Below are 12,352 nucleotides of genomic sequence, written 5' to 3'. Positions count from 1 at the left end.
GTAAGGTTTGCAAACACAACAAACTATTTTTTCTACTAAATATGACAATATAACTGTCATACTAAATATGAAAGTTATTCAAACATAACTCCTAAACCAAATATGCAATATGTCTAATAATGCCTGTATTCATGTATCTTTGTGATTTTTACTAGAAACAAGTGTTTTGTAACAAGTGTTTTGTAACGTTTGCAAACACCAACATTAGTTTTTTACTCAATATGATGATATAAGTCACATACTAAATATGACAGTTATTCAAACATAACTCCTAAACCGAACATGCAATATGTCCAATAATGCCTGAAACAATGTATCTTTGTGAGTTTTACTCGAAACATGTGCTTTTGTAAGGTTTGCAAACACAAAAACAATGTTTTACTCAATATGACAGTATAACTGTCATACTAAATATGATAGATATTCAAACTGAACTCCAAAACCAAATATCCAATGTCTAGTAATACCTGTATTATTGTATATTTGAGTTTTACTAGAACCAACTGTTTTTGTAAGGTTTACAAACACAAACATTATTTTTTTATAAGGTGTGTTTTACTCAATATGACAGTGATGTTCTTAGAATCCTGAGATAATGTGAAAAAATCAATAAAAATGTATTCCAACACAACTCTTAAACCAAACATGCAAAATGTCTAATAATGCCTGAAATAATGTATCTTTGTGAGTTTTACTAGAAACATAAACGTTTGTAAGGTTTGCAAACACAAAAAATAGTTTTTTTACTCAATATGACAGTATAACCGTCATAATAAATATGAATTTTTTTCAAACTGAACTCCAAAACCAAACATGCAATGTGTCTAATAATGCCTGTATTCCTGTATCTCTGTGTGTTTCCTAGAATCAGATGTGTTTCTAAGGTTTGCAAACACAAACATTAGTTTTTTACTTAATATGACAGTATAACTGTCATACTAAATATGACAATTATTCAAACATAACTCCTAAACCAAACATGCAATATACCTAATAAGGCCTGAAAAATGTTATCTTTTGGAGTTTTACTAGAAACATACGTTTTTGTAAGGTTTGCAAACACAAAAAGTGTGTGTTTTACTCAATATGACAGTAATGTTCTTAGAATCCTGAGATAATGCGAAAAAAGCAATACATTTTCTTTCAAATATAACCCCGAAACCAAACGTGCAAAATGTCTAAAATTGCCTTAAATGTATCTTTGTGAGTTTTACTAGAAAAATGTGCTTTTGTAAGGTTTGCAAACACAAAAACTTTTTTTTACTAAATATGACAGTATAACTGTCATACTAAATATGAAAGTTATTCAAACTGAACTCCAAAACCAAACATCCAGTACGTCTAATAATGCCTGTATTGATGTATCTCTGAGTTTTATTGCATCAGGTGTGTTTGTAAGGCTTGCAAACACAAACATTAGTGTTTTCTTCAATGTGACAGTGTAACTTTCATAATAAATATGACAGTTGTTCAAAAATAACACCTAAACCAAACATGCAATATGTCTAAAAATTCGTGAAAATTATATCTTTGTGAGTTTTACTAAAAACATACTATTTTGTAAGGTTTGTAAACACAAAAACGTGTGCTTTACTCATTATGACAGTAATGTTCTTAGAATCCTACAATAATGCAAAAAACAACAACAATAAAACATGTATTCAAACATAACTCCTAAACCAAACATACAAAATGTCTAATAATGCATGAAATAATGAATATTTGTGAGTTTTACTACAAACATGAGATTTTGTAAGGTTTGCAAACACATTTTTTTTAACTCAATTTGACAGTATAACTGTCGTATAATATATAAAAGTTTTTTCAAACATAACTCCAAAACCAAACAAGCAATATGTCTAACAATGCCTATATTCATGTATCTCTGTGAGTTTTATTAGGATCAGGTGCTTTTGTAATGTTTGCAATCACAAGCATTTTTTTTTTTTTTTACTCAACATGACAGTATAACTGTCATACGAAATATGACAGTTATTCAAGCATAACTCCTAAACCAAACATGCAATATGTCTAATATTGCTTGAAAAATTGTATGATTGTAAGTTTTACTAGAAAAATATGCTTTTGTAAGGTTTGCAAACACAAAAATGTGTGTTTTACTCAATATGACAGTGATGTTCTTAAAATCCTACAATAATGCGAAAAGAGCAATAAAAAATGTATTCAAACGTAACTCCTAAACCAAACCTGCAAAATGTCTAATAATGCCTGAAATAATGTATTTATTTTAGTTTTACTAGAAACATAAGCGTTTGTAAGGTTTGCAAACACAAATTTTTTTTTACTCAATATGACAGTATAATAAATATGAAAGTAATTCAAACATAACATAATGCATGTATTCATGTATCTCCGTGCGATTTACTAGGATCAGGGTTTTTTTGTAAGGTTTGCAAACACAAACATTATTTTTTTTACTCAATATGACAGTATAACTAACTTTCATACTAAATATGACAGTTATTCAAGCATAACACCTAAACCAAACATGTAATATGTCTAATTATTGCCTGTATTATTGTATATTTGTGAGTTTTACTAGAAACAAGTGTTTTGTAAGGTTTGCAAACACAAACATTAGTTTTTTTTTTAAATGTATGTTTTACTCAATACAACAGTAATGTTCTTAGAATCCTGAGATAATGTGATAAAGCAATAAAAAATGTATTCAAATGTAACTCCTAAACCAAACATGCAGAATGTCTAATAATGCCTGACATAGTGTATCTTTGTAAGTTTTACTAGAAACATAAGTGTTTGTAAGGTTTGCAAACACAAAACTTGTTTTTTTTACTCAAAATGACAGTATAATTGTCATACTAAATATGAATGTTATTCAAACTAAACTCCGAAATCAAATATGCAATATGTCTAATAATGCCTGTATTCATGCATCTCTGTGAGTTTTACTAGAATCAGGTGCGTTTGTAAGGTTTGCAAACACAAACATTAGTTTTTTACTCAATATGACAGTATAACTGTCTTACTAAATATGACAGTTATTTAAATATAACTCCTAAACCAAACATGCAATATATCTAATAAGGCCTCAACAATTGTATCTTTTGGAGTTTTACTAGAAACATAAGTTTTTGTAAGGTTTGCAAACACAAAAATGTGTTTTTTACTCAATATGACAGTAATGTTCTTAGAATCCTGAGATAATGTGAAAAAAATAATACTAAATATATGGGACGACGTGGCGCAGTGGGAGAGTGGCCGTGCGTAACCCGAGGGTCCCTGGTTCAAATCCCACCTTGTACCATCCTCGTCACGTCCGTTGTGTCCTGAGCAAGACACTTCACCCTTGCTCCTGATGGGTGCTGGTTGGCGCCTTGCATGGCAGCTCCCTCCATCAGTGTGTGAATGTGTGTGTGAATGGGTAAATGTGGAAGTAGTGTCAAAGCGCTTTGAGTACCTTGAAGGTAGAAAAGCGCGATACAAGTACAACCATTTATCATTTATATTCAAACGTAAGTCTTAAACCAAACATCTGAAATGTCTTAATGCCTAAAATAATGTATTTTTGTGAGTTTTACTAGACCCTAAGCGTTTGTAGGGTTTGCAAACACAAACATTGTTATTTTTAACTCAATATGGCAGTATAACTGTCATACAAAATATGAAAGTTATTTAAACATAACTCCAAAACCAAACATGCAATATGTCGATTAATGCCTGTTTTCATGTATCTCAGTGAGATTTACGAGGACCAGGTATTTTTGTAAGGTTTGCAAACACAAACATTAGTTTTTTTACTCAATATGACGGTATAATTGTCATACTAAATATGACAGTAATTCAAACATAACTCATAAACCAAACATGCAATATATCTAATAAGGTCTGAAAAATGTTATATTTGGGAGTTTTACTAGAAACATTAGCTTTTGTAAGGTTTGAAAACACAAAAATGTGTTTTTACTCAATATGACAGTAATGTTCTTAGAATCCTGAGATAATGTGAAAAAAGCAATAAAACATTTATTCAAACATAACTCCTAAACCAAACATGCAGTATGTCTAATAATGCCTGAAATAATGCATCTCTGTGAGTTTTACTAGAAACATAAGCGTTTGTAAGGTTTGCAAACACGTTTTTTTTTTTTTTACTCTATGACAGTACAACTGTCATACTAAATATGAAAGTTTTTTCAAACATAACTCCAAAACCAAATATCCAATATGTCTAATAATGTTTGTATTCATGTATCTCTGTGAGATTTACTAGTATCAAGTATTTTTGTAAGGTTTGCAAACACAAACATTAGTTTGTTTACTCAATATGATAGTATAACTGTCATACTAATATGACAGTTGTTTGTCAAATTTCAAACCATGGTCTATAGTGACTCGAATGCTGGGAAAGCGGGGATTAAAAAACACCGATCGTCCGCTTACTGGACGACGCCACCTCCTAAAATAAGTGTCTATTTGCTAACTAATGGCCTGCATGTGCCGCCTCATCATTTATCTCCTCGATCTCTTTGCCCTCCGGTTAAAATGATTATGCTCCACATTTTATTTTTTTAAAAAGCAAGTGTGCACGGGAGCGCCCCTCATTAGCTCGTACGCTGCCAAACATAAATATCTTTCACACACTTTAATGAGCGGGATATGTGGGAAAATTCAGCTTTCGTGCGAAGGTTAATAGCCTTGCTCCACAATAGCCGCGCCATTAAAGGCTACGTCGGGCACTCGGTGCCGAGCTGCACAACTTCCTGTGTGATTACATAGGCCAGTGGTTCTGAAATGGGGGTACGCATACCCCTGGGGGTACTTGAAGATATGCCAAGGGGTACGTGAGATTTTTTTACAATATTCTAATAATAGCAACAATTCAAAAACACTTGATAAATATATTTTTTGAATAATACTTAAACAAAATATGAATGTGAAAATAAATGCAACAATGCAATATTCAGTGTTGACAGCTAGATTTTTTGTGGACATGTTTCATAAATATTGATGTTAAAGATTTATTTTTTGGGGAAGAAATGTTTGGAATTAAGTTGATGAATCCAGATGGATCTCTATTACAATCCCCAAAGAGGGCACTTTAAGTTGATGATTCCTTCTATGTGTAGAAATCTTTATTTATAATTGAATCACTTGTTTATTTTTCAACAAGTTTTTTAGTTATGTTTATATCTTTTTTTTCCAAATAGATCAAAAAAGACCTCTACAAATGAGCAATATTTTGCACTATTATACAATTTAATAAATCAGAAACTGATGACATAGTGCTGTATTTTACTTCTTTATCTCTTTTTTTCAACCAAAAATGCTTTGCTCTGATTAGGGGGTACTTGAATTAAAAAAATGTTCACAGGGGGTACATCACTGAAAAAAGGTTGAGAACTGCTGGCATAGGCCATATACACCACTTGTGTGTGCAGTAAAGTGAAACTGCAAACATCTGTCTTGCTGCGTCTTTGATTTAGTCTCCTGACATGCTCGGATTGTCTGTCTGTGTGGGAGTGCGACTTAAAGGCCTACTGAAATGAGATTTTCTTATTTAAACGGGGATAGCAGGTCCATTCTATGTGTCATACTTGATCATTTCGCGATACTGCCATATTTTTGCTGAAAGGATTTAGTAGAGAACATCGACGATAAAGTTTGCAACTTTTGGTCACTAATAAAAAAGCCTTGCCTGTACTGGAAGTAGCAGAAGATGTGCGCGTGACGTCACGGGTTGTGGATCTCCTCACATCTGAACATTGTTTATAATCATGGCCACCAGCAGCGAGAGAGATTTGGACCAAGAAAGCGACGATTTCCCCATTATTTTGAGCGAGGATGAAAGATTTGTGGATGAGGAAAGTAAAAGTGAAGGACTAGAAAAAAAAAAGACTATACAGTGGGAGCGATGTTATTAAACACATTTACTAGGATAATTCTGGAAAATCCCTTATCTGCTTATTGTGTTACTAGTGTTTTAGTGAGATTATATGGTCGTACTGTACAACCTGAAGGTCGGCCCTGCACCTTTCTTCAGCACCAGTCGACGGGTGGTGGCGATGCCAATCTCTGTTCGAAACACGATCTTTCGAAATGATCGCTGCATAAAACACTGTACTTTGTGTGTGTGGTCCAATCCAACTGTGTTCGCTTGACTGCTCTCTTCCATAATAAAGCTTCACCGTCATCTTTCGGGAATGTAAACAATGAAACACCGGCTGTGTTTGTGTTGCTAAAGGCGGCCGCAATACACTGCTTCCCACCTACAGCTTTCTTCTTTGACGTCTACATTATTCAATGAACAAATTGCAAACGATTCAGCAACACATATGTCCAGAATACTGTGGAATTATGCGATGAAAAGAGACTACTTATAGCTGTGAACGGTGCTGGAACAAAATGTCCTCTACAATGCGTGACGTCACGCGCACGCGTCATCATACCGCGACATTTTAGCATGATACTTCCGCGTGAAATATAAAATTGCAATTTAGTAAACTAAAAAGGCCGTATTGGCATGTGTTGCAATGTTAATATTTCATTATTGATATATAAACTATCAGACTACGTGGTCGGAAGTAGTGGGTTTCAGTAAAAATCTCTCGCCTGCGGGCCTGTTTGAAAATGTTTGTATACCTTCTGCGATGTTTATTTCTTGGTTTTGAATGTTTACTGCAAGGTCCATGTTTATTTGTGGCTTTTGAGGGATGTGCAACTTCAACATGCCTTGAGGGATGCTCCAGGATTTTACAATGTGATAAGATTATATTTCACTCTATTTTCAGGCACCAGCGCACACACACACACACACACACACACACACACACACACACACACACACACACACACACACACACACACACACACACGTATTATGTCTTTAAACCTGCTGATGTCAGTTTGGCTTTGCACAAACAAATGTGTTTTATGGCCCCCAAATCAGTGTGGGACTTGACGGCTCCCACATGGGAAATTGGTGTCCGACTATTATTTTGACTTTTATTTGTTCACCAAACACATTGGAGTGCTTGCAAGACGGTGACAAAAGCCCGGAGCACTTATCCACGGCCTCTTCTCCTTTATCGCTCTGAGTTGTTCTGGAAAAATATGTGAGCCTAAACGCGGGGGTCAGCCACCCGCGGCTCTAGATCCTTCTTAGCGCCGCCCTAGTGGCTCCCGGGGCATCTTTGGAAAATGATTAAGAAAAAATATTCATTTTTGGTTTTAATATATTTTCTGTTGGAGGACAAACATAACACAAACCTTCCTAAGTGTTATGAATCCCACTATTTATATTAAACATGCTTCACTGATGAGAGTATTTGGCAAGCGCCGTTTTGTCTTACTAATTTCAGCGATCCTTGAACTCATAGTAGTTTGTTACATACACAACTTTCTCTGATGCTACCACTGAAAGACGTATTTGATGCCACTAATTTGTCTCATTTTGTCCACCAAATTTTTTATTCTGTGTGTGAATGCACAAAGGTGAGCTTTGTTGATATTATTGACTTGTTGGGGTGTCAATCAGGCATATTTTGGTCAGTGCCTGACGACAAGCTAATCGATGCTAACCTGCTATTTAGGCTGGCTGTATGTGCATTATTATGCCTCGTTTGTAGCTATATTTGAGGTCATTTAGTTTTCTTAATGTCCTCTGTGTATTTAATGTATATTTGCATGTCTCATGGCACATTATCTGTATGTAAAATTGGCTGCATTTCTGATAGTTTGTGTGCCATGTTGTTCCAGACCACGGCAAACGTTACCCAGCTCGCAAAGATTGTAACAAATCTATTAAAAGAAGACAGCCTAACATTTCCTTAAACTTCGACATACACATCTATACCTTTGGCAGTTCTGAGCCAGTATTTTCCGGAAATTATATAATCCTGTGAGAAGCCTCTGTTTTACAAATGATTTCCAATGTTGCAAAAATGTGTTGAATTAAAATCAAAATGCAACATTTCTGTCAAGGAAAATTTGCATCAGCCTTTGATAGGAGGCTAATATAGCTAATATAGACACTTACATCATGTGTTGCCTTCATTATAACACTTATAACAAACATAACACACACCTTCCTAAGTGTTATGAATCCCACTATTTGTATTAAACATGCTCCACTGATGAGAGTATTTGGCAAGCGCAATTTTGTCCTACTAATTTCAGTGATCCTTGAACTCATAGTAGTTTGTTTACATACACAACTTTCTCTGATGCTTCCACAGAAAGACGTGTTTGATGCCACTAATTTGTTTCATTTTGTCCACCAAATTTTGTATTCTGTGTGTGAATGCACAAAGGTGAGCTTTGTTGATATTATTGACTTGTCGAGGTGTTAATCATGTATTTTTGTCAGTGCATGACGGCAAGCTAATCGATGCTAACCTGCCATTTAGGCTAGCTGTACGTACATATTGCATCATTATGGCTCGTTTGTAGGTATATTTGAGTACTTTGAAGGTAGAAAAGCGCTATACAAGTACAACCCATTTATCATTTATTAAAATAAGGCTTTTAAGTTTTTGTGACTCTAGACAGATTTTTTTTGGTGTATTTTTGGTCCAATATGGCTCTTTCAGCATTTTGGGTTGCCGAACCCTGGCCTACACCGTGTCCTTGGCCAGGGGGGGGGGTTGCCCCAAATAACCCTGCTGCTCAGCAGGCCCAAACAAAAAGCCTAAATGGGCGAAGTGCACGCAGCCCGTCACTTTAACGCAGCTGTGACACTTGTTTTAATAATAAAAAAACTACCGGTAAGCAGCCGATTGAACATATATCAATGTGCATAGAGCGTTACATCATAGCTCTCCTGATGAAAGGTATTATCGAGTCTAATTAATAAGCTAATTGAGTCGCATTAGTCAACATTTTGATAATTTCACGCCGGGAGATTATTAACTGAATAAATTGAATCACATTGTGGCGGCAACTCCGCGAGCTGTGTAGTAAATGTGAGCGGTCCTAGACGCCGGCATTGTCTGACAATTTTTCTGGCCCATCACCAGAGTGCCACAACATTGTTATAATTACAATTCCGACTCATCTCTCGCTTCCAGCCCTCCGGGGGCTCCATATGTTTCAGACTTGGATGCGCTCCTCACTTCCATTCCTCACATTTCCTCTCTTGCCTCTTTGCTCTCCTGCCAAGTGCTTTGGAGCACTCCGCCCCCTTTTTCTTGCTTGTTTCCCCCCCACTTTTTCATCGGCGCCACGCGCAGGTGAGTTCCATGCTCACGTGTCGGAAGCCAAGCAGATGTGTGGCGCTGACTTCCCAGGGTTGCTCGGACACTGCAGTAAAATCAGTGCAATCCGGTCTTTTTGCCATTTTAATCAGCTTCCAAGTAGTCCTTCCCCCCCCCCCCCCCCTTTTCCTTAGTTCAACCGTGTCCTCTTCCCCTGAAGGCATCAAATAAAAGCAATCATTGTGAATAAGAGCATAACTGACGCTTTTAGTCGATAGACAAGCTCTTAATGACGCTGCTGTGCGTTCATGCACCCAGTACTTTAATGAAAACACTAAGTCTTCCTGACAAATTGTGCATGCACATATCCAAATGCAGCCAAAACTCCAATAATCATATCCGCAATGTTGGCTTTTTTTATTGGGCCTGATAGCGCTAACTCTTTGGCGTCCTCCAACCTCCAGGTGTTCCGAAGTGGCGAAGGCATGGGCATCCGTCTGGACAGTGCCTCGGCCTTCCAGGGCGCCGTCATCTCTCCGCACTACGACTCTCTGCTGGTCAAAGTCATCGCCAGCGGCAAAGACCTGCCCACTGCCGCCTCCAAGATGAGCCGAGCCCTGGCCGAGTTCAGAGTGAGGGGGGTCAAGGTAGGACTGTCAGCCATTGTTTACTACGTTCAAGGATGCTTAGGGTTGGCCGCATTGGGTTGAAAGAATTTGGCCGGTATCTGTTTGTGTGTGTCTGTGTGTGTTTCCGGGGGGCGGTGGGGGTTATATATGTACAGTCCTGGTCAAAAGTTGACATACACTTGTAAAGAACACAATGTCATGGCTGTCTTGAGTTTCCAATACTTTCTAAAACTCGATGAGCTTAGACCACACCTGGGAAGTGAAAAACATATCAGGTGACCCCCTCTTGAAGTTCATCGAGAGAATGCCAAGAGTGTGCAAAGCAGTAATCAGAGCAAAGGGTGGCTATTTTGAAGAAACTAGAATACAAAACATGATTTCAGTTATTTCACCTTTTTTTGGTGAAGTACATAACTCCACATGTGTTCGTTCATAATTTCGATGCCTTCAGTGACAATCTACAATGTAAATAGTCAGAAAATAAACTAAACACATTGAATGAGAGAGGGGGGGGTGGGCGGGGTTTGGTCCTAGCGGGGTGTATAATATAGTCAGGAACAGTCATGGATGCAAAGGATTCTGGGTATTTGTTGTGTTGCGTTTATGTTGTGTTACTGTGAGGATTTCTCCCGAAATGTGTTTGTCATTCTTGTTTTGTGTGGCTTCACAGTGTGTTGCATATTAGTAAGTGTACTAAAGTTGTTTATATCACAACCATCAGTGTACTCTATATCACCCAGTATGCCTTGCAGTCGTGTGCTTGTGTCTGCGGAAGCCACATACAACATGTTACTGGACTGGCAAGCAGTTAATACATGTTGTAGAAGGCGTCCAAGGCAATGGCTCAATAGCACGCCCTTATTCTCGTTATCTGGGTGACCACCAGCAGATATTCGCGAGAATGTTTGCGGCTCCTATTGTCTTCTTTACTTTGTGACACGGGTCTAAATGGCTCTTTGAGTGGTAAAGGTTACCGATCCCTGAACTATGTGTATTAAATATTTCCGAATGGTTCAACTGCCACCCGCCTGAATCTATTTAAAATAAATGTTTTCGTCATGTCACCCGCCCGACCTGCGGTTTATCCTCGGACTCCGCGGATGAGACCGCAAACCGCTCATCTCTAATATATATATGTGTATATATATATATATATATATATATATATATATATATATATATATATATATATATATATACATATACATATATATATATATATTAGGGCTGCGAATCTTTGGGTGTCCCACGATTCGATTCAATATCGATTATTGGGGTCGCGATTCGACTAGAAATCAATTTTTTCCATTCAACGCGATTCTCGATTCAAAAACGATATTTTTCCGATTCAAAACGATTCTGTATTCATTCAATACATAGAGTTTCAGCAGGATCTACCCCAGTCTGGTGACATGCAAGCAGAGCAGTAGATGTTTTTTTTTTAAAAGCTTTTATAATTGTAAAGGACAATGTTTTATCAACTGATTGCAATAATGTAAATTTGTATAAAAATGTAAAAAAAAGAACAATAGTGTCACAGTGGCTTACACTTGCATCACATCTCATAAGCTTGACAACACACTGTGTCCAATGTTTTCACAAAGATAAAATAAGTCATATTTTTGGTTTGTTTAATAGTTAAAACAAATTTGCATTATTGCAATCAGTTGATAAAACATTGTCCTTTACAATTATAAAAGTTTTTTTTTTAAATATACTACTCTGTTAGCATGTCAGCAGACTGGGGTAGATCCTGCTGAAATCCTATGTAGTGAATGAATACAGAATCGTTTTGAATCAGAAAAATATCGTTTTTGAATCGGGAATCGCGTTGAATCGAAAAAAACGATATATAATCGAAATGCGACCCCAAGAAGCGATATTAAATCGAATCGTGGAACACTCAAAGATTCGCAGCCCTATATATATATATATCCAAGATGGCGGCGCCCGGAAGTGCTGCGACCTCGAGGAGCTCCTGCTAAATATGGAACATTTGGCAGAAATACCGGACAATTCTACAAACTTTATGGCTGGCTCACATCGTGGTCACTCCCTGATCACGTACGACCGCCAGACACTTCTGAATGTGGACATATCGGGCCGTTTTGGACTGATAGACGCGTGCTTGCTAGACCTGCTAACTAGCACGGGAATACTTCGACGGCTACATCCAGCGGCCTGTGAAGCAGGGGAGTATAGTAGCAGCGGGGGGCGTCTACGGAGCAGACGCCAGCAGTGTGATCGGAAACGCGGATGCCGAGCGGGGCTAAAAACAAAGCAGAAGGCTAATCCCCACAGAACACCACTTCCCTCCATCCTGAAGCCGGATTTAAATGGAAGATGCGAGACTACTGGTCTGGGTAAGGAGTCAGTTAAATTAGAACAAGTTTTTTCTGCTTTGAGTGTTTCAGAGTTGGACATGTGTTTTACTGAGGTGGCTAACTATGATGCGTGCAGTTTATCAAAGCAACAAACAAACAATCGGAAAATTCCCGTCGTATCAATTCCTAGATATGGTCGTAATTATACTAAATGCACTAGGCATAA

At 37.2% G+C, this 12,352-nt stretch overlaps 1 protein-coding gene across 1 annotated transcript in view; it reads left to right on the top strand.

Annotated features, from left to right (window-relative positions):
- The window catches only part of LOC133560789 (pyruvate carboxylase, mitochondrial-like), a 692,938-nt gene that overhangs the window by 372,025 nt on the left and 308,561 nt on the right, over positions 1-12,352 (top strand). Inside the window, exon 12 of the mRNA XM_061913719.1 lies at positions 9,638-9,820. Within this exon, the coding sequence (XP_061769703.1) occupies positions 9,638-9,820 (183 nt within the window). The remainder of the gene's footprint in view (positions 1-9,637; positions 9,821-12,352) is intronic.

This window comes from Nerophis ophidion, linkage group LG10, assembly GCF_033978795.1.
Source record: "Nerophis ophidion isolate RoL-2023_Sa linkage group LG10, RoL_Noph_v1.0, whole genome shotgun sequence".
NCBI classification, from domain to species: Eukaryota; Metazoa; Chordata; class Actinopteri; order Syngnathiformes; family Syngnathidae; genus Nerophis; species Nerophis ophidion.
The sequence above is the reverse complement of the archived record's forward strand: the minus strand, read 5'-3'. Positions and strand labels throughout refer to the sequence as shown.